The 26,518-nt window shown below is 37.5% G+C and overlaps 1 protein-coding gene across 11 annotated transcripts in view; it reads right to left on the minus strand.

Annotated features, from left to right (window-relative positions):
- Window positions 1-8,091: 8,091 nt before the first annotated feature.
- Window positions 8,092-26,518, minus strand: part of LOC135210287 (myotubularin-related protein 4-like) — a 125,558-nt gene continuing 107,131 nt past the window's right edge. For 7 of the 11 annotated variants that reach the window (XM_064243162.1, XM_064243164.1, XM_064243165.1 and 4 more), the window contains one exon: window positions 8,092-9,871. In XM_064243162.1, coding sequence (XP_064099232.1) covers window positions 9,715-9,871 — 157 coding nt within the window. In that variant the 3' untranslated portion in view covers window positions 8,092-9,714. Of the gene's footprint in view, window positions 9,872-14,071; window positions 14,319-26,518 lie in introns of those variants that run through there. The other 4 variants (XR_010313488.1, XR_010313489.1, XR_010313490.1 and 1 more) reach the window with 3 other exon arrangements.

Here is a 26,518-nt window from a genome sequence, read left to right on the forward strand (position 1 = left end):
ATCTTATACGCACCATCATGAGTTTTTTTTTACAACATGTTCTAAGAAATAAACTCTTTGCCATTTTATCAGAAAGGTTCTTCTTGACCATAGTTTTGTTACAAACTTTTGCTTTAGGGATAAGCCATGGGGGGAATCTAGAGGCAACTAACTGAGAAACATTCTGATTTTTTAGAGTATCATTATTCACTTCTTGATAGTATCTTATCTGGAAGGGGACAGATGACCTTGGTTTAAATTTCCTGTTGTCAAGTTGGCGAATGACCTTATGGAAGGATTTTCAGAACTGCTCTTTACGCGCATTATGTAGCGCAGACCCAGTTTCTCCCGTCGTAAGTCAAGTGGCAGTTGATGGGTATCTACATACAGACTCTCAACAGGAGATGTTCGGAATGCACCAGAGCAAATTCGTAATCCCATATTATGGACAATATTGAGGTCGTTAAGTTTGCTTTTGCACGCTGAAGAATAAATCTGACACCCATAATCTAGCTTTGATCTACAAAGTGCATCATAAAGTCTTAATAAACATTTCTTGTCAGCTCCCCACTCATATCCAGAGACTACTTTCAAAAGATTAAAAGATGCTTTAATTTTACATTAAGGTTATCAATATGTTTGGTCCAGGTGAGTTTTGAGTCAAAAGTCATTCCCAAAATTTGACATCGGCAGCATATGGTAAAATAGATCCCTCGAGTTTTAAATTAGGTATAACCTCTTTACGCCTGCTCCTTGAAAAGCGGATAGCAACACTCTTAATGGCTGAAAATTTAAAACCATTTAGCCTGGCCCATTTGGAGACAGAATCTATAGCTTTCTGTAAATATCGGCATGCAGATATAGCATCGTAGGCAGTGCAATAAATGGCCAAATCATCCACAAACAATGAAGCTCGAACTGGGCTTGGAACTTCATCCAAGATGCTATTTATGGCGACAGCAAAGAGGGTCACACTGAAAACACTTCCTTGTGGAACACCTTCCTCTTGCTTAAAGGGGGACGACAGAAAGTTCCCTACTCTCACTTTTATTACTCTCTCGGATAGGAAGGAATGAATGAACCGAATTAAGTTGCCCTTAATACCCATTTTCTGTAGTTGTTTTAGAATTCCATTACGCCAAGTAGTCATAAGCTTTCTCTAAATCAAAGAAGACCCCTATTGTCTGACACTGATTGACAAAACCCTGCTGAATTTGGTTGGAGAGTCTCATAAGTGGGTCGAGAGTAGATCTATTTTTACGAAACCCAAATTGGAAAGGAGAGAGAAGCTTATTTGATTCTAAGTGCCATACCAAGCGATAATTTATCATTTTTCCATTAACTTGCAAACACAGCTTGTTAGTGCTATAGGTCTATAACTTGAACTTTGTTGGGGATCTTTATTTGGTTTTTGAACGGGGATTATGATGGAAATTTTCCAGGATCTCGGCATAACTCCAGTCTCCCAAATCTTATTAATGATCTTAAGAAGGTAGCATTTGGCCTCTTCAGGTAGCTTCCTAAGCATTATATATAAAATAGTATCTTCACCAGGAGAAGTGTCATCTGTTGAAGAGAGTGCTTCATGTAGTTCTTGAAGAGAGAATCTTGCATTGTATGCCTCCCGGTTATCACCAGATAGATTCAGATTGACCTGAGTGTTCCTGATTCTTTGGAATTCACTAGAATAGTTTCTTGGGCTAGAAATGTTGGAGAAATATTGACCCAATGACTCAGCTACATCTGAAGGGTTTGTAACTAGGTTATTTTCTACTCTCAAAGAGGGAGTTTTGGGTGGCACAAACTTCCCTGCAAGTTTTCGTACCTTTTTCCATACAAACATCGATGGTGTTTTAGAGTTAATACCATTTATATAATAAATCCAAGAGTCTTTCTTGGCACGACGGAAGTATCGGCGTTGTTTTGCCATGGCTCGCTGATATATTCTTTTAGAAGTGGATGTGCCACTTGATTTGTATTTCTTGTAGCATCTTCTAGTAATTTTTCTTAAGGTGGCACACTTTTTGTCCCACCATGGAACTGTTGGTCTCCTTGGCTTTCCTGTAGTTTTTGGAATAGAGGCTTCTGCACTGGCTAATACAGTGTTTGTCCAATACTCATATGCTTCAATATGGTTGTTAAAGGATTCATATGGTTTATCAAGATGGATATCCTTTTTATACTTCTCCCAATCAGCTTCCAATGGCTTCCATTTCTGTGGCATTTCTGTAGGGACATTTCTGGTAAACTTTAAAAGAATGGGATAGTGATCACTGCCATTTAAAATTAATTTACTGACCAAATAAAAATCTAAAGCTATTGCAGAGGAACATATACTCAGATCAATAGCAGAGTAAGAATTAAAATATATATTATGATAAGTCATAGTACCATCATTTAAAAGCACAATATCATTATTATTAATAATGTCTTCTATAATTTTACCTTCATTATCTGAAGTATGCCCTCCCCATAACGGATTATGGGCATTAAAATCACCAAGAATAAAAAATGGCTGTGGCAGTTGATCAATTAATGGTTGGATATTAGCATTTGTGAAGTTTGATCTAGGAGGCAGGTAGATGGAACACACAGTAATCTGTTTGTCTACTGTGATCTTAAGAGCAACAGCCTGTAAATTTGTACTGAGGGCTACAGGCAAGCATTCCAGTGATTTGCTCACGATAATAGCTGCTGCTCCATGTGCTCTATCACCCACTGGAGGGGTGGATGTGAAGATCTCATAATTAAGTCCAGGATTGAACTTCTCTGGACCTAATTGAGTTTCCTGCAGGCAAATTACTCCAGGATTAGCTTCTCTTATGAGGACCTTTAGATTTTCAGCACGAGAACGCAATCCTTTACAGTTCCATTGTAGGATGTTGAATGAAGCCATTACAAATCCGATTTGGAAGCCTTTCTTTTTTCCTCTTTAGGTGGTCTGGAAATAGACGGTTTTTTATGACTAACCCTGTGATCTTTATTTCTCCTAGTTTGATTTTCTTTAGGAGGAGGGTGAACATCTACCGTTGTAATCTGTGCAACCTCTTTAACTTGGTGGTTGTGTTCCATTGAAATACTTGCTTCACTTGAGGAAAGCACACTGTAGCTGTTAAATATCGAAGCATGCTTATTTGGAGTATAAGGGGGAGAACCTGAAGGAGTCCTTCCTCTCTTGGGGTTCCTTAACTGTTTTGATTCCATTAGATCAGGCAGAGATTCTGCCTGTGATAGATTTACTACATTAAAAGTAGGAGATGGAAGAGATGATGGAGAGCCTCTTCATCTGGAGGAGACTCTTTTTCAACCACAGGCAGCTTGCCTGCTTTGGTGGTGCGTGCTCTTGCTTCCAGTGACTGAGCACCCAACCCAGATACCCGGGCCTCTACCACAGGAGTTGATGCACCTACTGCAGGAGAAGGTGCTCCCACAGGACCCCTTGTGGTAGTAAGGGGTAGTGGGTTTAGAGCTCTTGCATAGCTCTTTGATTGGCCCAATTGTTGTTTGGCATATCCTATGCTAATGTGTTCAGCATTAGCCTTATTTATTGCTGATAGTTCATCTTTGTATGCTTCACAGTTTTTATCATTAGCCTTATGGTTCAGCTGACAATTACAACAATTTGGTGTTTCAGAACAAATACCATGGTCAGGGGCAGAGCAATTTATGCAAACTTTTGCGTTCCTACATACTTTTGATGAATGACCAAACTTGAAACAGTTGAAACATTGAATTGGTTTCGGGAGGAAGGGTCTTATTCGCACTCTTTTATTTTCAATGATTACATGGGATGGAACGTTAGGGTCTTCAAAGGTCAAAATGATCATATTAGCAATGGGTGTCTTTTTTACTTTCCACACTGTCAATGGGCTCATTTCAAGGATCTCACTTTCTGTGAACTCATACAAATCTTTGTCAAAAATGACACCTCGGCCATAACTAAAATTCAGGTGGGGTCTGATTTCTTTCATCATATCATGCCCAGAAGGATTCATTGCAGATAGCATTTGTGCTTGCGTTTTTGATTTAGCATGTATTAGCACTGTACGTTTTCCAAATCTAGATATATCTCCACTATTTATTCCTCCCACCTTTTTCTGGAGATACCTGCAGAACTATATAATAATTGAAGTTTCCTCCTTCCACCCTGTTGCAACTAGCCACATAGGAGGTTTGGGAGTTCTGGATGGATTATTACCCTCTGTTTTCTGATGTATATCTTGAACCCATTCAGATGGTACATAGCTATCTAAATTTTTGGGTACTTTATCGGTCAAAGCTCCCTCTATAATACACTGATTTATTTGTACTGTATTTATATTACTACTAGCCTTAAAGGCATCTTCATATTTATCAAAAGTAATCCATGCTTCCCATTTTGATGTGACTTCAAGGAAATTCATCCTTAATTTCAATTATAGTTTCCAAAGGAACGGAAGGTTTGTCAAAATAATGTCATAGTCGCACTGCAGTGGTATGCCCACGACATGTAGCACTGGCAAGTTTTTCACATTAGATAGTTTTCCAACACAATGTTTTGTAGAGCTACCATCGTGCTCTTGATTAATTGTAATTTCCTGGGGGTGGTCCAAGTCCTTGTCCATAGTTGTCATCTGCGCCAAAGCATCAAAAGGTCCAGGGGTACTCGAATCCTTATATTTATTTGTCATAAAGATTAGAGGGGGTATAATAAAAAAAAAAAAAAAAATTTAAACTTGAAAACCTTAAAAAAATATCATCAGCCTTTCTTGGAGTTTATTCCGCCACCAATGGCACAAGTGAGAACCGAATCCCAAATGTCCGCATCCCTACCCTACCCCATTGGGGATGGCATAACATGATTAGAGTGGTCAAGTGTAGGCCAAACCCACTTGATAGGACTGAGAGTATTACAAGAATACAATCATCCCACCCCAATCATGTTATGGCAAAACCGGATAGAATGCCGAGAGTCCTAACCCAGAACCAGACCCCCCTGGAATCCGTGGTCCAGCTCTAAAGAATAGTTCCGCCTGATCTCTCAGGTCCGAACATTATTGGGCAGTTGATGATCCTACCACAGTTCCCACTATTTAGTTTTGGATATAAACCCAGTCCCAGCTATGATATCTTTTCCTATTTTCATGTCTAATAAATTTTACAAAGGTGGAAAAATCCACAACAATTAATCCAAATTATACGATGATCTATGGGACTTATAGGGGGAGGAAGCAGAAGGATGAAAAGTTTTAGTAAAAGGAAAAGAGCTGACTTATTTAGTTGGATCAACAGCTGGGCACCAAGGCCGAGCGAGAAAGTAGTTCCCACCAGTCATCAGGGCCCAGCTGCTGAACCCTAAGCCCCCCATCCTCGGCAAGGCTTCAGCATCTGGGGGGCTGTACATGGTCCAGAACCACATGATGCATTGTTCAAAACAATGCAGTGCAAGAGTGGCTCACATTGCAGTCAAAGTCAAGAGCTATGATTCTAGAGGGGAGGGGGTAGCACTCTTTGGAGGATGTCAATGAGTGGAAGCCAGAGACAGATCTAGAAGGATCTGGCAGCACCCTCCTGACAACACTGGCCAAATAATCACAAGGCCATCCAAATCCCCCACTGGTGTTGCTGAAGTTTTTCAGTTTGAGAAAAACATGGGAAAAAAGCACAACTTAAAAAGAAAGAAAAGTAAATGCCACTTTTCCAAATTCAATTAAATGTTTGATGCAACAGATGAAAAAGTGACCAAGAGGCATGGGGCGACCAAGGGTACTGGGCCACTCAGGCACCAAGGAGCTACTCTTTCTTGTTTCAAAGTTTCAACAACCACAATCCAGTGCATGTTCTGAAAACATTCCAACATAAAAGGCAATGATTTGTATCCTTGTTGCAACAAAAAGTAATTAAAACGAGCCATTCACAGTTGTATACATATATAGTATAGTACTATACTTCTGGAAGGGATAGACAAAGTCAGATTTTAACTTATTCCATGTATTTACAGATATTTAACATATTATACACATACAGCTGATTTAAACAAGCTAGTGCACAAGGACTCGTGAGTATGGGTGGCCCAGATAACTTTTACAAATGAAAAGAAAGTCATTTCCTCCTATTCTAGTGTTTAAACATGGCTGCCAGGTGAACAAAGTTAACATAGTAACTTTACTAATATTGCATAGGAAAGTTTACTGGGAAGACTTGCCAAATTTCAGTTCTCTAAAATTTATGGGTAACATGTTTAACACTAGAGATCAAACTACAATGAAGCACCACACATCTGGGATCCTCTTTGTTCATACTAGAAAATATCAAATGAATACAATACACCCTAACTCACCCTTACACTTTTTAAAAATGATTACTCATAAATGAATGGAATGGAACGGCTCGGTAACCAGTGTTTCACAATCAATTATTCAATATTGCAAGCCCTGACAAAGCTTTTTTCTCTCAATAGAACCCAATTTTACGACACTCTTGAGAGCAGAACAACTAAATTCACAGCTGCCTTGCTACAATTAGACATGCACACCAAACTGCGCAAGTTCATGAGCCAGCATTGAGATTAGCTACAATTATTGTCAACAGATTGATTACACCATGACATCTCCAGTGATTATAAGCTCCAACCTTCTGGAAAACTGTATAGGAAATATTACCTGTACAGAAAATTCAGAAAAAAATCACTAAACAGGCTCCACTTCCTTTCCCTACCTGTATCTTGTAAGGCTAAAATAACTTTTGGGAACATCAACTTCCTTCCTTCCCATGTATTGTACTAGTCTTTGGTTATTTCATGACAATATCGTATCATCTAAAATTTGGACAGCTCCATTACCTATATTTCAACGTCATGTATCATCTAAAATTTTGGACAGTTCCATTATCTATATTTCAACATCAAAATTTCATACAGGCAAATATGAAAATTTTACTCAATTTGATTTAAAAAAAAAAGCGCCACAAAACCATTTTCCAACTATATAATAAATGTCACACTACAGTGCTAATTGAATCAACTCCAAATAAAACACACTCCACAACTCACAGGCTGCTAAGTTGGAAGCTCAATCGGAGGTACACTTCATTTTCCTTACCATAAAAACTACAGATGACAACTGCTAAAAATCCACTTCTTAGTCTTACTTCATACATGAGGCATCACAGAAATGCTCTAATGCATGGAAACTACCCCCGAGCCTACCATTTAGCAACCCTACAGGGTCATTTCCAAGGCAAAATTAACAATACCATGAGGTAATAAAAGTACCTCTTAAAAACAATTTTATTAACTAAAAAAATTAATATTCTTTTTTCACTAATATACATAATATACCACCAGTATCTGAGGCCTTGTGTCAATTGCCTGTAGAGTTACAAAACAAGTATGAATAAGAACATTGTGAAAAATACAAACTGCTTACACAAACAGACAATATTTTCAAAAGCTAACTTGAAAAATTAAGTCTCAAAAGTGCTGGTAGCTTCTGTTTGCAACCAATTCACAATCCCAAAATAAGTTCAAGGTATAATTTTGAGCCCTCTACCAAATTAAAAACATTGAAACAGAAATCTCCTTGGCAACTGTTTAACTCTGTAGGCTTTGTGTGTATATATATATTTATATATATTTATATATTCATGTATATAACTTATATATTCGGCCTACATGCTCTACTCAAGCAAGCCTTATGCAAGAACACTTTCTGCAACACAGCATGTAAAAGATTTCCCATCAGCCAGAAAGACAATTAAAGGAAAACATTATGAGCACAAAAGGAAAATACTACTGTGAGACTTTCTGTATACTGTATAATATATATATATATATATATATATATATATATAATATATATATATATATATATATATATATATATATATATATATATATATATATATATATATATATATATATATATATATATATATATATATATATATATATATATATATATGTATATGTATATATATATATATATATGTATATATATATATATATATATATATATATATATATATATATATATATATATATATATATATATATATATATATATATATGATATATATATATATATATATATATATATATATATATATATATATATATATTATATATATATATATATATATATATTTTGTCATACAAGTGACACTTACTGGAGGGAGAGATTACTTGCCTCTATTGTCTTTAATCTTGAGCTAACAAAATATTGGCAGATGGCTACAAAATACATAAACATAATTATAATCCAACTTATGAATTTATTTTTGGTCTTTGAAAGCCCATGGTAATGGAAAAGTAATAACTCCGTTTTAAAATTTCCATTGATTAAAAAGAAAGCTGAAACAAAAAGCTTAATTCATCAAGATAAAGGGCTTAGTGAAAGGACGATAATTCATCACCAAATTACAAGTGGCCTAAAATTGTTCAATTTACAAACTCAAGGAAACTCCAAACCAAGAAAAATTATTGTAAGTACAATATATGTATATAGTTTCCATACTTAAGAAAGGGGCAGGGGAAATTCATACATTACAAAAATCTAATCCTGGCAGCCGTAAAAATCTCTGTTAAATAATCAATAAAGGGAAATAACTTGCTTAATTCGATAAATTAACGGATTTTCTTCATAAGGCTTGTTAAGCATAGCATTGACTAGCACGCCAGAGTAAGTTTGGGCCCTTCCAAAGAGCCTTGAGGGAAAAAAGAAAAAAAAATCTTATAATGACGTGAGCAATATTACCAGATAAAAATGAAAGGTCTACCTTATGTCATACTATATCACAATTTTTAGGGTTTTGTCCCTAGTCAACAATTTTAATGACATGTGCTTAATGAAAATGAACTTTAGAGTATACATTGTTTTCATTACAGCACAAATAAGCTTGTTGGATGGGCAGGTTCTCCTATAAACACATTCAAAAAAAATATTTTATATACACTGTATAACTATCACGGCCCCAACAAATATATTTACAAAATACCAAATTTCACTCTAATTCTCAAAAAATAACCTTACCACAAACGTCAGTCGTGTCCATGACACACGCTGGAGCAGAGTCCCCTGAAAGCTTTGAGGGCAACCGACCTTGACCACCAATGCTCATCAATACAATATTAAATAAGTTCCTGGCTGAATTGTGCTCTCTCAAGGTTATTATCGCAAATTTGCAATAACAAAATAAATTAAGGATAATTATAGCTAAATTATTAACACTTCCTAAAAATTCCCCTCGCAAAAAATATCATCTCCAATATATCTCTTTTTTTTGGTTACCATACACAATAAAATTTAACAGCATAAAAATACTCTCTTGGTATAATGTACAGAACTAAACACACTTTATCATAACTGATAATAACTTGAGCACACAATTATATATTCAAGACACATAATACTTTACCTTTTTATGTGGATAGCTATGTAAGCATCAACCCAAGTGCCACCTACCAAACATTAAAAATACCCTTTGCGCTGTCAATCACACGTCCAAGAAAGAAGACTAGAATGGACATCAGTCTTACCTCTGAAGGTGTCAAATACTATTCAACAGTCATCCATATAAGAAATTAACCACACCCATGTTAGGTTTTCTTCAATTCCGTTCTACTGTTCTTTTCACCGAACTTGCCTATGGTAAAAGAAATTTCCCTCAGTGGTACAAGAGCAGTAAATTATTTTCAAATGACATCCAGCAGACCAATTACAAATTGGGTCTGTATACCTCTGTCTACAACAAAACCTTTTAATTTGAGGCTGCTGCCAAGATCTTAGGTTTTGTATGTTCCATGCCAATGTTAAGAAAACAAGTGCCACAGACTCGGACCGGCTGGTACAGCTGCTCACGAGGAATAGGAATACTATGTTCTGAACACTCAGAACAGAATATTTTACCACAGCTCCTGTAAAAGAAAAATGAAGCAAGTTTTACTAAACCTACCAAATTTATATTTTACTACAAAGATTCAACAACAGTGGGATCTCATATCTTTTGATTCCTATGCTCAACCATTATTGTACAGTACATATGTGATTTCATTTCGTATGACAACTGCATCCAAATCCTTTCGTCATTTTCTTAAATCTTACATATTTAATCAGTTCTCATGCTATTTCATTGCCAAGCTCAACATCCTTTATTTTTCTTAAATGCAATAAATGTATATGTGTATTTCCTTATAAAACTTCGGAATTTTACTTCTCTTCATTTTCCCTTGGCTGTTTTCCTCTTTCTATATAAGGAGATCCTTCTCTGCAGGCTTACTTAATGAGTAAAAGGCCTTTTTTTCTTTGTTCAACTTGAATGCTAAGAGAAGCACAGAAAAAAGCTACCACCGTTTCCTGTGGTTAGGACACAGACAGTCAATGATGCATGATAAGGAAGAATATTGTTAGCTTTCAATTTTTTCTGATGTTGAAAGTACAGTCTTTAGTGTTGCATACCCCCAAAGTGTAATTTGGGCATTTAAAATAAATAAATAAAATAAAATTATGACATGAGCCCCATTACATGCCCAGAAACAAGGGAAGCTCATATGTATTACACATGAGAAAAATACACCAGATTTCTGCAGCAAACTATTCTCAGGAAAAGATGAAACTAACTTTACAGTGACAATACTGTAAGGACCCTCTTATTTGTCAACTTCTGGCAGTGACAGCAAAGGGTGCTTTCTTATTACATATTCTATCTCTAAACAATTTGGATTATGCTCAAGTTCTAAGGTAAAAGGGCATTTTATTCCTGTCCCCTGTATAATTGAGAGACTCCAACTTGTCTGTGGTATGAAACACTAAATTTGTTTTTCATTGAAGAATTACTGGTATTAATGTCATTTTTATTATTTGTAATAATCATACTTAAGAGTCTACTAAACTTGTACTGAAATACTGTACAGTAAATCAAGCCAGGCATAAAGAGAAAATTAGCAACATGTGATACTGCACTAAAGAACACACACTGTTGAGACAGTGACATCAACATTGATGAAATGCCACATGTAGATATAAACACACGCACACAAAAACACAGACATACAAGTAAAGCTTCCTTGATAGTATGAGGTGAAATAAAAAATCATAAATTCCAAAAAACAACAAGATCAACTACTTTTTGTAGTGTTCTTAAAATGAATTAGCTCTAAATAGTCATCATTGAGAAATGACATGTGCTAAAGATATCAACACAGGTCGTTTTACACAAAAAAGTTAAAATAAAAATGTTAATCTCCTAATTCTTTTGCTAGCAGGCCGCAATCTGCTAATTCTGAGAACATAAACATTAGCCTAGCTCACTTTAATGCATATGGCGGATGACCAATTTCTATATATTAAATTATAACATAATACAATATATGTTTTATTAAAAGTAACTGCTGCCTCAGCTGCATTAATTTTATACAGGTTCTTCTCTATTTTTCTAATTATTGCTTTCTCATTCGTCTGAAAGGAATAGAAAGAATAGAAAAGAAATAGAATTTAACATCAATTCTATCTGTAATAAACTCTACGGGATATACCCGAAAATTTGACTACCCCGACTGAAATTTTTACCAATAAAATCCAATCGTTCTACCTAATTGAGATATGTCAACCTTCGGTGCGTTGCTCACCAGTTTAAGCAACAATGAGAAAGCAATAATTAGAAAAATAGAGAAGAACCTGTATAAAATTAATGCAGCTGAGGCAGCAATTACTTTTAATAAAACATGTTTAAAAGAGGGTTTACTTCCAGCATATAATACAATATAAATTGATTCAGTATGTAATTTGTAAGTTTCATTACCTTTATCATAAATAAAGCTGTAATCACCTATTTGACTTATGCAGATGGATATTACTGTAATAGCACCCAGCCTAGGCCAACAGTTAACACATTTACACTTTATCTTTTGTATAGCAACACAATATGGTAACCGCTTATATGAAAGCTGTGATATCAAAACACATTGGTAAAAAAACGTTTTGGGCTGTGGGTAAACGGGTAGGCTACCTACTTACCACTGTGTGTCATTCAAGAGTGAGAGAAAGAGAAGGGTTACATTTTTTGAAAGTGTATTTATGCAGTTTATTTTATTACAAATATGGGGGAAACCAAGCACAGATGCCAATAATCCCTTGCATACACAATTTTGTTAACTTTACCGGTTTCCAGCTGGCACTACAAGATTTATCCTAATGTTAAGACAGGGTTTGTTTCGTATGTGCACAATTTTCAGTTTATAGTTGTTTACAAGCGTATTGAATTTAAAATATACAGTAATGACAAAGTTTGCTTGAACACCCCCTACGGTGTGCACATCGCTGGTACTTCCTGGAGGCCTTGTGGATGGGATTGTGAAGGTATGTATCCAGCAGATCTAATGATACCAAGAAGTTGTTCTTCTGAATGATGTCAAAACTAACTACAGTGCCTCCATGCAGAAGGACATTTTCCCAATGGTACCAAATCAAGGTGAAATGACTTCGTTATGAGTCTAAAAAGTTTTCCCTTTCAACAAATCCAATATCCCCTTGACCAAAAGGGCCACAAGCAAGTATGGTAATAAGGGTTCTCTTTTTAACTGCAGCATACTGCCCTGTATATTAGAAACCTTGATTAACAAATATTTCAAAAGTGCACACGCAGGCACATTATAGTCTTCTACAAGAAAACAGAGCGGCTGGTTTTCACGCTCTCTCTAAGATTGTGGTTCAGACAAGTGATAAGGAACAGTTAGTCAGAAAACAATTCATACCAAATAGCAAGGAAACATGTAGGGTGACCCATGAAAGATGGAAAAAGTAAAGACACCTGATGGAAGTTCATGTGCACAGTGCACAGATTACATTTAATTAACTTTACAAAATTTAGGCTATCCAGCCAAGCACTTGGGCACTTTCAAGCAATCAGCGCTTGCATAGGACAAACAAAAAAGGAAAGAACTCATTTCATGTCTAGTCCCACAAAGGGAAGAGAAGTACTAAAAACCATTTATCACTATCTCTCACACATCTTAAGATTTCAAATATTTTAAGGCACTTTTAGTAAAAATTTGACACATGCCTAAAACACAAAACTCATATTCTCATGGTAAGATGGAAAAACTTTTTTATACTTTTTTTTCTTGAACCAATGGTTTTTTCTTGAACCAATGGCTTTCATGACAAAAATATGCCCAGAGACAACAATATGCCCAGAGAGAGAGAGAGAGAGAGAGAGAGAGAGAGAGAGAGAGAGAGAGAGAGAGAGATGGATATTAAAGGCAAATATGAGCAGAACTGAATCACAGATTAACACATACCAACTGATTGAAATGACAAAATATAATATGTATACTGAAAGTCTTTCCGGTAACATGTCAAAGTCTCAGTAATTCAAGGTAACATCATATTTACTATACCCTGGTTGCTAAGAAAGCTTGTGGTTTTTAATTTCATCAACTAAAGAAAATTAAATCAAGTGCATGTTGGAAAATATACGTAGAACAAAAAACCAGTCCATAAACCTCAATTTGAAATTTCTGATAAAAGATTGGCAAATGCATCAACTGACTATGAGAACTGCCAAACTTCAGATTGAAAATATTACCAATAAACCATTCACTATTTGGAAACTTTAATCTTGAGAAATTATGTATTTCTAAGAGTGCTGGGTGCATAACTCGTCAAAAAGTTTAATTTTCTAAACTTTCACTTTTCAGGGACAACTCAAAATTCCAAAAAAATACAGAAACAGTTTCATTAGTTGCTGAAAAAATAAAAAAAGGCACTGCCTTTATAACAGGACTGATGCATTATAAAAATTTTAGTCAAAGCCTAGGATCACAAAACGCACTAAGGCTGCCCAACATGCTTAAGAGTTTTTATAAACGCACATATATAAAATGCCCGTAAAAAAAAAAATTTCTGTTGACAAGATTTGCAGTGCAGACATGGAATGAGTTTCAAACTGCTACCACTTTAAGCTACTCAAGATGCAACCAGCAATTAGCAAAACACTAGTTTTGGTTTGACATTTTCATACAATTACTGCACATACATATTAGTCATGTTATTTTAAAAGAAAATTCAAGCAAGTTATTTAAATCAAAATCACCCTGCAAAAATCTAGCTTAGTCTACCTCTTAAAACAGAAGGGCTGAATGCTTCAACAAGAAGGAAGGGCTGCTGCAACCAAGTTACGAACGCCTTGTTACCACCACTATAACACACACCCTTTAATTTTATCCTTCAGTTTCTTGACTATTTCAGGAAACTGCTTCAAGAGCTTCCCATTCTCTGAGGCCCTCTCCCCAATTTCAGTAGCACATACATTCTCTGTAGTCCCCTCACTACTGCAGCTGCCAGAAGTAAGAATCAATAGCTAGCCTAAAGAGGAAGATAACTGTTATACAGCCCAGAGAAAATAAAATTCCCAATGCAACCTGGGTCTAAATGGAAAATGTGAATCTTCTAATCCTTTCCAGAGTCAGAAAATTAAAAACTACAATACAATAACAAAAGTAGCAAAAGCTTGAAACAGTTCTCCCATACCTTCAAATTATTTAGAACTTTATACACCATTTGATAATATTTTTTGTCCACACCTTGTTTGAGATCTAACTCAGACTTCAGTGTTTATTTCTTGGTAATTAATTACCTATCTATAGCATTGGTTTAACAGAGAGGGAAAAGTTCATACAAGTAATTTTGAAACTTCAGTAGTCTGATAATAGTTATCACAACTAGCTCTGAGAAACCTTCAGTATGGCCATGTTATAATGCTGCATCACGCAAATCCATCATTTCATTAGTGTGTGTTTCACATTCTGTTGAGGTGCCATGATGTCACAATGCCAAAACCAGAGGTCATTACCAACAGTAACTGAGTGAGAGCCTCCTCTTGGCACTGCTACTGATTTTGAAGACAAATTTAAGTCTGCCAAAGTCATGTACCACTGCCTTAACTTTTTCATACTTGTACATATATATTTGTTTGTTCATTTACCTTTCTTTATTCTGCCTGTATTCTATTTATGTCTGCTGTTTTCCTCAAGTTTCCATGCAAAGGCATTCCAATGAGTGGAACTTTCACAAGAAGTTACTGGTCATTAATGCGAGTTCTAAACAAAGTGTAAACAGAATGAATGAGACTTCACATTATGAATGATGATAAACTGCAGAACACTACACAATGAAAAATTAGTTTAGTATATGAACAGCAATAGCTGTTCTTGGTAGAATCACCCAGACAGAAAATTATATGTTTAACCTATTTACAAATAAATGTAAATATGTCATCAATACACAGCTAAATGATGGTCAACATAAATATGCAATCAATACACAGCTAAATGATTGTCAACATATGTACAAAAGCTGTAATAAAAACTAAACTAGAAAGTTCTCAAGTCAAGATAAAGTAAATTTTCATACAATAAAACTGGTTTACTCAAACCCATTAATTATAGTAGCCTTATTCTGTATGAGAGGGACCAAGCCACACTGACTTGCACTGCACAAGCCCAACTTACAGTCCACTGTCTGCCAACTAAGACTTATTCTTCTGTGCCAATCCCCATATGGATGAGGGAAGAGGAGTGCTTATACAGTAAAATTAAATCCCTTTTAACCAAAGATTCAAAATTTCAGAGCACATCCTCAAACATGAAAAAAACCACTTAAATAAAAATTCATAAATAAACTGTCAGTAAAGAATTCATCAATCATGATCTGCTGTAGTCTGATTGTTTAGAAATATAAGCACATTTATGGAATTTCTCATTTTTTTATCATGTGGCTGCCAACAAAACAACGATACTTCCACTTTTGATAGTGTAGCCACTGAGTCCTGAAAGAAGTTACACTGTTGGTTCCTCCAGGGCTCTGTAAGACAGACCAAGTAATATCACAGACTTATCTCATTGCTGGTCTAAGCCAGAATAGTGCCTTTGATTTGACAGTGCTTAAGTATAAAAGGACTCAAGGCAAGAAGGCTTGCCTACAGCAATTACCCTGAAACAGCATCATGCATAGTCGGGACAAAAGAAGCTGAAGACCCTTGGTCATCCAATAATGGTGCAGTCTCCTTCTCCTGAACTGGCCCTTTTCATAGAACTTTTTTCATTGTTACACTGACCAACGACGACAAATTGAAGAAGGATCATAGAGTCAGACTTCTGGGTTTCTACACAATGTCATAGTTCATTGCGTCCGAGGAAGATAACATCTGTTCTTCTAACAAACCAATTCATCCACTTACGTAGATTTATCATCATTCCTCTCCCCCTTGCTAAGAGAGGTATGTTCTGCTACCGATTTATACTGATGATAACCCTAACAGTATGGCTACTTCACTCACCTGTTATCTTGTCCATTCCAGCTTATGATGGTACTCTCTTCTTACTGCCTGAAGTAAAGGAGAAAAAAATTTGAAAAGGAAAGAGGCTAGTATCTCCTCCATTTCATATTCATACCATCATCTTAGACAAGATACCAACTGACCTGCCAGGGGTGCTGGATGAGTTACACAATTTGTTGAGCAGCCACCAAAGGACCCAAGGGAATTGTCCAAGGACCTCTGGGCAACCTTCTTTATTTACAGGAAATTGAAAGTCGTTTGTCATAACAATGAACCAACTGTCAAATTTCAATGAACAGCGACCCCTTCTTAACATTGCTCAATTTAAGCTCATCCTTCTAAACGTCATAGGTTTTTGCCTTCCCTCCGACATTAGACTTGTTTTCGTTACATAAGGCCCTTCTTGCATTTCCTTCCTGACTCTACCGGTCTCAACAAAAAGTCTTTGTCAAACATCACATTGAAGAAGTGCAAAGTCCTAACAGAACCTTTCTATTAACTGTCCAATAACCTGTGGGCAACATTCTTTATGTAGAACATGAAAAAATGGTTCTTAAATGCCAGAAAGGCACGTACATATTCCTCTGATGACCTTCCCTTCTTTATGACCCAATTGATACAATTTGACAAGGAGTAGGCTTAACCGATCGCCTCTGTTTGGCTTGTATTCCTTTACGACCACCATATTTACGTTCTGGGCGACGTAGTTCTTTCGATAACCACAGAGTACTTTGACAAGTCAAAGCCGGCCCTCCTGAAGGTCTCTTACGCAAACTCACGCCGTACTGAACATGACTAACGTATCTGTCATCATGACCTGTGCTGCACTGACTCATTACCCCGGATTCTGGGGCAAACTGGAAGCTGTCGTTTCCCAACTACTTTTGAATCTACGTAAAAAAATCTGGCTATTGAGTACTCCCACTCTACCAAGGTGAGAGGAAGACAACAATCCACGGTCAGTTTCCTGTAACTTAACTGATGCATGCCCGGTGGTAATCCAGCGAGTCTACTCTGATACAGAGTATGTTTTCACTTATCAGATCAGAGTTTCTAATGTGCCCCAGCCAGTTCAATGCTCCTGAGTCATCTGAAGATTACTCAGCGTGAAGTGATATTCACATACCCAATCACCCGTCCAATGTGTCACCATACAGGTAATTACAGAGAAACTTCCCTCTGTTCTGACAACCACTCCACAAGATCATTGTCTACTGACAGAATGCCTTTAATGAACAGAAACCTCCTCTATACAGGCAGTCACGGCCAAAGGGTCATTCTGTATATGTGAGCCGAAGAACTAGGGAGTCGTGTTACATCCAAGCTGATGCTCTACACCCAAAATCTTAAAACTGTTAGCTTGAAAAGGGATACTGGGCAAACTCCAGACCTGAGATATTAATTAATTCTACCTATTGGTGGTGCCTCTTCGCCACACAAACCTGGTAGAGATGATTGTGCTAAGATAAACTTCATTAGTCACTCATCTTGGGTCCTCCTCAATTACTGGGACCCCTTCTTCCGTTCCACAGGTAGAACGGAGTGTGTGTAACCTCCAGGTTGTTCCCAGCATCCCAAATGGAATCCTCAGACTACTTGAAGGGCGAGACCCCTGAGACAGGTGTTACGTGGTTCTTCAATTATAAGAGTTCCTCTCTGGACGAGTGGTTTTCGCCCTCTGCCAATCCGGTGGTCCGAAGTCCAATTCCCGGCTCAGCCAATGCGGAATCAGAGGAATTTATTTCTGGTGATAGAAATTTATTTCTCGATATACAGTGTGCTTCGGATCCCACAATAAGCTTTAGGTCTCGTTGCTAGGTGACCAATTGGTTCCTAGCCACGTAAAAATATCTAATCCTTCAGGCCAGCCCTAAGAGAGTTGTTAATCAGCTCAGTGTTCTTGCAAGAACTAAGATACATATATTTTTCAATTATACAGATGATATCGTAGGAAAACCCAAGGGAATGTCCTATAATATATTCTACTCAGACAAGTCCTAATTATCCTACTGTCCAAGGAATTTACCTGTTAACAGGACAGGGCTCATTCTTCATAAGGAATGTTACTTTCCAACCATGAAACACCCTATGTGGTGATCTGTTACAATATCCGGACATATGTTCAATATGTTACCTTCCCAAGAGAAATCCTATATTGCCAGAAACCAACGTGGTGCTATTCTCGAGCAACCTAGCCCATAATTGTACCCAAAGTCACTTCACCCAACCTCACTCTTGAAGAATGGGAAATTCTCCAGCTTCCCCTTCCAGATATGATGAGGTTCTAATGACTTGCCTCAGCCAACTGAAGCTCGAACGCTCTATGTTAGGTTCATGACTTCAATACAGAAACTAGGCCAGGCTGGAAGAGACCCCTTTGAAGATGCTAGGTTAATCTAGCCAACAACCACTTGGACTGGGCTAAGTAGGTCTAGTCAATTAAGAATTGATTAACTTATTTTAAGTTGGCAAGACCAGGTTCACACTGGCTTTGTTAGGTTAGGCTGGGTTAACGCTTCCATCCACCAGTTAGGCTAGGCTAACTCCTCCATCACTTAGGCTAGGCTAAGTCCATCAGAGAAGTACGCTAACTAGTCTAGGCTAGTATAGACTAGCTTAATCTAGAAACTAAATGACTTAGGTTAGGGTGAAGTCGTCCAAGAAAGTTCAGACTATACAAGCTAGGCTACAACCACAACCTGCTAGGCTGAGGTGGTAAGTGTTCCAAATGGGTAGCCTAGGCACTAGTCTATGCCTCAGCTATGCTAATAACCTTACTACTCAGACCAAGCAAAGATAGTAAAGGCATGTTCAAATAGCAAGGCCATGCTAAGTCATCAACCCATTGAGCTTGGCTAAGCTAACTAAGAACTGTACCACTCAGACTAGGCTAAGATAGTAAATGCAGGTTCGAAAGCCAAGACCGCAACCATTAGCTAGGCTAAGCTGGCACATGTATGCCCAAACCAGTTAGTTCGGACAGTCTAAGCCAAGAACTACTACTTAGATTAACTAAAATAGTAGCGGTAGACTCGGACTGGCTGGGATAGGCTACGAATTTAACCACTTGTTAGGCTAAAAGGTAGGACTCAATTAGCTGAGCTATAGCATCTTAAGTTACAAATGCACTACTTAAGTGGTGAGAGAAAGAAGTTCCACCTCCTCCTCTCGACTTAAAAGTTTTCTTCATGGCCTACACGCCCGAAACTCACTCAACGAGTAGTCCTGAATCTTAGTTTATGCGATACCTATCGCCGCCAATTCTACTCCCAACAAAATACACACGGCCTTGTGCGATCAGAGACCGAAATGTGTTTCATGAGCTTTCATTAAGAAGAATTGTTCTACAGTACTTTACTGCAAGGAACAAGCTTTCGATTAACTTTAACTACTTGTGTAAGAGTCGAAGCATTTGGTCAATATTCTTATAGGAACAAACCAGAGTATACAAATGGAGATAAAACAAGGGAATTCTTCTTACCTGTAAAGGTTTGAAGTTTTCTGGGGTCAACTCAAAGTCTGTTAATTCCCACCATGCAGGCTGAATTCGATTACTAAGAGGAATCCATAGACTTATTGTCATGGGTGCCGTTGGTAGACAGCAGGTGAATGTGGCTGATGCACTTTCACTTCTCTTAGCACGTAAATGAGAGGGCGACACATCTCAATAACTACTGCGTGGACCTTATGGCCGTCCAGCATTACGTGCCTTGTAAAACTACGCTGTTCATGTTTGCATGATTAAACCAGCAGTTGCAAATTGGTTTGTGTTTACCTTCGAAACTTAAGATAAAACTTACACAAAACCATGGAAATAAATGAATTTAGCATATCTATTTGCAATTCTATATACAAATATGAGAGCAATTTTATCATTATTGCATTACTTTGACATCTAGAATTCATGGAAATAGTTTGTAAAGGCATCAGCGTATGTATCAAGTCCATCTGAATTGGCAATGTGCTCTTACGAACGATTCCTACGCCCCTCACTGTTTACACAGTTGCCGCCTATGACTGTCCCGATCCTTTTAGCCGTCGTATTCCCTATGACCATCATATTATTTACAATCGTCATATTCCTATGACTGTCATTTCCTCATGGTCTTCATAGTACTCATGTCTATTATACCTCGCATGGTCGTCATGCTTCCAAAGCCCTTTGTAGCTCTTATGGGCGTCATGGTTCTACGCCCGTCATAGCTATACGGCTGACATGGTTATCACAACCTAGACTATCACTGGACTGTTGACAACCTAAACGGCAACCGTCTAAAGTTGACTGCGCTAAACTACTGCTTAAGATTTCTTATTCAAAATTTAACTGGAGCACACAACGCCATTGCCGCTTATCCTACGAGAAAATTCATATTCTCTTTAAGTGTGCGCTCCCAAAATGAAAGCGTAATATAATGATGCCACCGAAGACAAGAGGTTGGCAGCAGTAGGCTGTGACGTCATGATTACCGCCATTTTCATAGCGGTTTTGGCTATGACGTCATCACGCTTGATGGAAACGTGAGGCTGTTGATGGCACTCTTGCAGCCAAGATCAAGAGACCCAACCTGCTGTGGCATTTCTACTTTTTACAAGGATGTGACAGTCTTGACTTGAAGATGAAGAAGAAATTATTCTTCTCCTCTTGGCACGAGGATCAGTCACGAAGTCCCGGATTCTAGCATTCTCCAACTCCTCACAGTCACACTAGATTAAGCTTCCATCAGTCACTTGTTTGACAATTACAACTACTTCTTGTGCTTTCTTATAATAGGGATGTAACAGTCCTGGCTCGAAGATTGAGAAGAAACTTCTCCTCTTGGCTCGAGGATCAGCCACGAAATCCCTATTCTTCCAGGATTGGCAGGAGAACGCACTGGCATCAAAGTCAGTCACCTAAGCTTGTTGAAGCCTAAGCGGAAGGAGACAGAGGAAAGACATGCATCTTTTCCACTACGTGACTGTTATATCTCCTAACACTTATAATTCTCTCAAAAACAGTGTGCATTCAAAAATCGCTAAATCCGAAAGTATAGTTGTAAAGTACTCTTATACCTCGAAGAAGCAAAAATGGAAGCCTGTATCCACATAGGCTGCAGCTGTAAAGTGATGTCATGGCGGGCGCCATGCTTATGACATCACTGAGCATCTTGAATGCGAAGCCAGCACTCGACAAGAAGTGGAAGGCTGCTGTTGTCATTCTTGTACGCATAGCAACCGGACTCAAAAGGCTGCTGTGTTGCACTATCTGCTTCCCTACAGATGTTGCCTCATTCGACCGCCATTCAGTGCATATAAGGATAGAAGGGGCAACCATCGCATGGGACCCTTGATGGCAGCACGACATCATATAGCAATCCAGCGGTCCTTGTTAGGTTGGTACTCCTGATAGGCATAACACTGATCGCACACATCCATAACCTCTGCCCACGTATTTGGAACGAAAAGAAGATGGCGAGCACAATTAGTCATAATTACTTCCCAAAGCACATCCTGATACATCGGAGCTTTGGATTCACAGGCAAGCCATATGAATATGTGAAATTCCAAAGTACAGGCAACGAATTAACTGTACCTGAAGAATTTCTGCACCTATGACTTACTACACGATGAGTAACCCGACATCAAAAGCGTCTAAGAAAATATCTGGGCGTTTATCTGCTTCTAGTGATATCCAAGAAGTCTAGAAGCATGAGAAGGCTTCATGTTCACAATAGAGCACGGGAATTCCAAACAACAGATTCAAAACAACAGGGGGCAAACTAAACCGGCTTTAAAAGGACGGAAGCAAAACATGTCATCTCTTAAAGGCGGTAAGAAAATAACTAACAGGGTCACGAATTAAAGAGGGGTATATGGGTGGCTCCTCATGTCTCGTGACCAAGCACAGATGCCAATAGTCCCTTGTGTACACTATTTTAAACTTTACCGGTTTCCAGCTGGCGCTAAGTATTTATCCTAATGTTAAGACCGAAGGTTTGTTTCATATATGAACAACTTTAAACTTATGAGAGAAAATCACATACAAAAGTACAGGTACTCCTTGTTTAACGATGGAGTTATGTTCCAGCGACAACATCAATAAACGACTGTCATTAGATGCGCTATTCTCTATTTTGACTAGTAGCATTAATTTTCAGTCATATACACAGAACTAGTTTTGACATAGCCTACTACTTGGCAAAGTTCTGACAATGCTTTTTATCATTTAATTACTCATATTTTAACTTTATTTTATAACTTCATAGTGCATAATTTTCTTTAAAACAATGTACTTTAATTAGCACATTTAGCCTACATTACCGAGTTAGCTTACTATACTCTTTTTTTTTCCATCTGTCCACCCACCTGTGGTGTTTCCATATGGTAACACTGCGTCCCAGGCTTTAGATAGTTACATTTACCTTACATTCAACAAGAGTAACAATATCCTATTTATTACTTTTATTGCCCCTCTCGTCTACCCAGAATTTATTCATTTATATTAGTTCTAAAAGAGTGATCATGTTTTCCCTAAAATCAGCTGATTTAGGCAGGAAACACAAACTCAGGCCAGGCTAGGCATGTCCGGTGCCAGCCGTAGTTGCGGGAAGGGAATAAAGACTCCTGTCAGCCTTAGGGACGTATCCCAAAAGGAAGTGTGAAGCTAGCTAGGTACCTCGTAGGCCTACTCTCAAGATCTTTTATCGTGTGAACTTCTTGCTGGCGATATGCTCTGTTTCCAGGATGGCTGCCAGAAGGGGGGATAAGCTGACCCCCAACACCAAATCTTCGCACGGTCGCACCTGCATCCGCTCTCAGTCCACTCCCGTCCGTGACCTAGGGGAGATGTTTCAGCCAGTCTTTAATTAAGGCCTACCAAAGGGGGCTAACTGGCGTCCCAGATATCAGACAAAGCCGACGCCAATTTCCACAAAGGTCCACTTACGTAAGGCTTCCAGGTACGTCTTGTGATACAGTCATATTGCCAGTTCTTTCCCTCAGTCAAGTAACTACTCCACATTTTCAAAATTCAAACTCCTAATTCTCAAATGAATCCCTTTGTTCCTTTCCTTGCCTCGTGGCTGCATGCAACCTTTTGCGATCGTCCCAGACAAACAAGTCTTTATTGAATATCTCATTTAAACACTAGAGTTCCTTCCCCAATGTGTTGGATAAAATTGAATAACGGTAACTTGTGCAAGGAATCTTTATTTTATGCTGTGTCTAATCTGGGAACTTTTCCAGATCCACGCACGAGTCACGTGTCCAAGTCTCCTCAAAAGCAAGCGCTGCCTTAACGCAAGATAATATAAGTGATTTCAACAACCAGCATTTACGTTAATCTTATTTTAGCCAGCTCTCCCCTTGTGAGAGATAAGATTGGTCCACGTGGGCCCAGTTGCTTTGCCTTTCAACTGTATTGTAAATAAATGTAATGTATATTAATCAGCTGGTTTTCAATGGCGACCTTTCTCTAGAATAAAATATTTCAATCAATCCTTTTTTAAGGTAAGTTATTCTGCAGTTTTCCCTAAAATATTTCCCTTTATGTATCTTGGGCCACTACGAGGCCGGCTCACATGTAAGATATTTCAAATGTTAACGGTGCAATTCGCATACAGTAAATTATTAAAACACTTCAGTTGCAAATGTACACCCAGATATCCTTATATTTACCTAAAACTTGCACATAGCATAACTATCTAAAGCCCGGGACGGAGTGTTACTATGCGTGACCACCACAGGCGGATGGACAGATGGAAAAAAAACAAGAGTATAGTAAGTCCATATAGTAATACTACTAAGTCAATACAGTACTAAAGTTGTCTCAGAATCTGTACATTATTTAGCAGTGACTTTCATATTCTAAATTTGGTATTTCATAATTATTGCTAATAGTATCTTCGTCATTTAGTTGTATTGTAGGGGATAGAAAGACGAAAAAAATAATGAATGAATTTTGGAAATCACAGGGCATTTGAATGTCACCATCACAATGTAAACAAGGCACAACGCCATCTATTGAGGAAAGTGAACACTAAACTATTCGCTAACGGGTTAAACATTTTGTAGTACTAATAAAGATTTACGCTTTAACTTTTTACCTCTAGTATCATCTGATCTCATGGGTGACATACCAAATATGTATGTAAATACGTACAGTTGTATAAAGAAATGATCAAACTAACACATATAAGTCTTTCAAGCAAGGAAAGGAATTCGTGCTGCCAAGTGTTTCAGTGTTTTGATTAAAAGGATTGACTTGGCAGAGACTTCTCAAGTGGAATATTTTAAATAAAAATCTTTATTTTAAATCTAATATATAAAAAATTTGACTTCACATTTTCTTTTCATTACTAAGAATTCACATTTTTTCATTAATAAGAATTATTCACACAAAAACAAGGATATGGCATCTTTTTTGCTGTCTTTAGGTTCAACTGTATAGCTTTTCTTTACAAAGTACATTAAAGCCTTATTTATTGTTTTAGCCACAGATATCGAGGTTTTCAAAACCCAGGCTAGGCTAGATTATCGGCACTGAAGTCATTCTCTTGGCCACCATCGGCAATATTTTTATTTTCATTTTATGTTTTTTTTTCTCTCTTCGTGTTGCTCTCGTAACTCAAGAGCTGTCGTAAAACAAGTACGCTGTTAAATGAGGAGTACCTGTATAAATGTTTAATTTTTTCCTGAACATGAATGAAGAAAAGTCTATCAAATAACAAAATTCCTTAAGCTGAAGTGCAACTGTACTTCCAATTGCTGTAAAGGGGGCGAGGCAGCCAAACAGGAGCATAATGGCAAAAGACAATCCACCCCACTGAAGACTCCCAGAACTCCTGAAAAGGTTGGGAGCGGGAGGGAGTCTAAGTGAAATGGCAGCAGAACCACAAGGCAGCAAGAAACCATGAACCAGGAGAGAACAGCAGAACTCCTCTGAAGACAAGATTAAGAGCAACCGCAAGGGCACCGAAACAGCAGTGGCACCAAAGGATGCCAAAGTATTTGAGAAGTCATATAGAACAAGGATAAAACAAAATATTTTTGCACTACACAATGCCAGGGAAAGAAGAAAACTACTTCAAAATATGTGTACACGAGAACTGTGTAGATCTCGGGAAGTTATCCTGGAAGTTCAGAATACATCTGACAGTTGGAAGTACATTTCAGAATGATAAATTTTGGACTGAGCTGGGACTTTCTTCTCACAACTCTTCAAGAAGGTATGGCAGGACCCAATTAAAAAATAAGGCTAATCATGATTATGGATTTTGCATGACAAACTAAAATCTTCCCCAAAAGACCCACTAGAGTCACTTATACAATGTCAAAATGTCTTAGAATTAACTTTCACTACTTGTCTTTTTCTAAAGTGAAAATGTTAAGACCTATACTATCCCTATCCCTCATAATTTACAAATAAAAACCTAATTGCTACTCTTCTGGCAAACAAACTCAAAAGAGGGGACCAACAGGATGACCAAAGGGATTTTTGGATGGCTGGGAGACAAAAAGGATCAGTAAATATATATGTAGTATATATGAGTGGCATGTCAACTTTTTGTATAACAATTATATTGTAAATTAACTGTTGTGTTAACAAAGCAGCATTTTCATACAATAAAAGTTTGTTGATAAATTGAACTTCACGAATTGGTCAATAAACAGGAAAGCTTGGGGAACCCTACTGTAGAATTAACTCATACGTCTTGGATATTCTTCTTCAGCTTAACACTATTAATACTATATTATCAACATGACAAATTTTTAACTAATTTGTACTTTTCATAACTTACAAACCCGAGGTCTTAACATTAGGATAAATACTCAGCGCCAGCTGGAAACCAGTAGTTTAAAATAATTGTACGTGCAAGGGACTATTGGCATCTGTGCTTGGTCATGAGACATGTGGGGCCACCCACATAACCCTCATTAACTCGTGACCCCGTTAGTTATTCTTTCAACCCAGGTTAGTTGATAGAGGGGCAGTTAGAGGTGGGCCTTTGTATTTTAAGACCTCAGGTTTGTAAGTTATGAAAAATACAAATTAGTTCAAAATTTGTCATTTGTTCATATACAAAACAAACCTTCAGTCTTAACATTAGGATAGACTTACTCTTGGTGGGAGGTAAGTACTATTAACCAACTGGGAGTTTGCAACCTTTGATCAGTTTTCTGAATACTAGAATTCTACGAAACTGACCAGTATTTCCAAATCTAAGACATATATGAATATCAAGAGTCA

The sequence above is a fragment of the Macrobrachium nipponense genome, chromosome 39 (assembly GCF_015104395.2).
Source record: "Macrobrachium nipponense isolate FS-2020 chromosome 39, ASM1510439v2, whole genome shotgun sequence".
NCBI lineage: Eukaryota > Metazoa > Arthropoda > Malacostraca > Decapoda > Palaemonidae > Macrobrachium > Macrobrachium nipponense.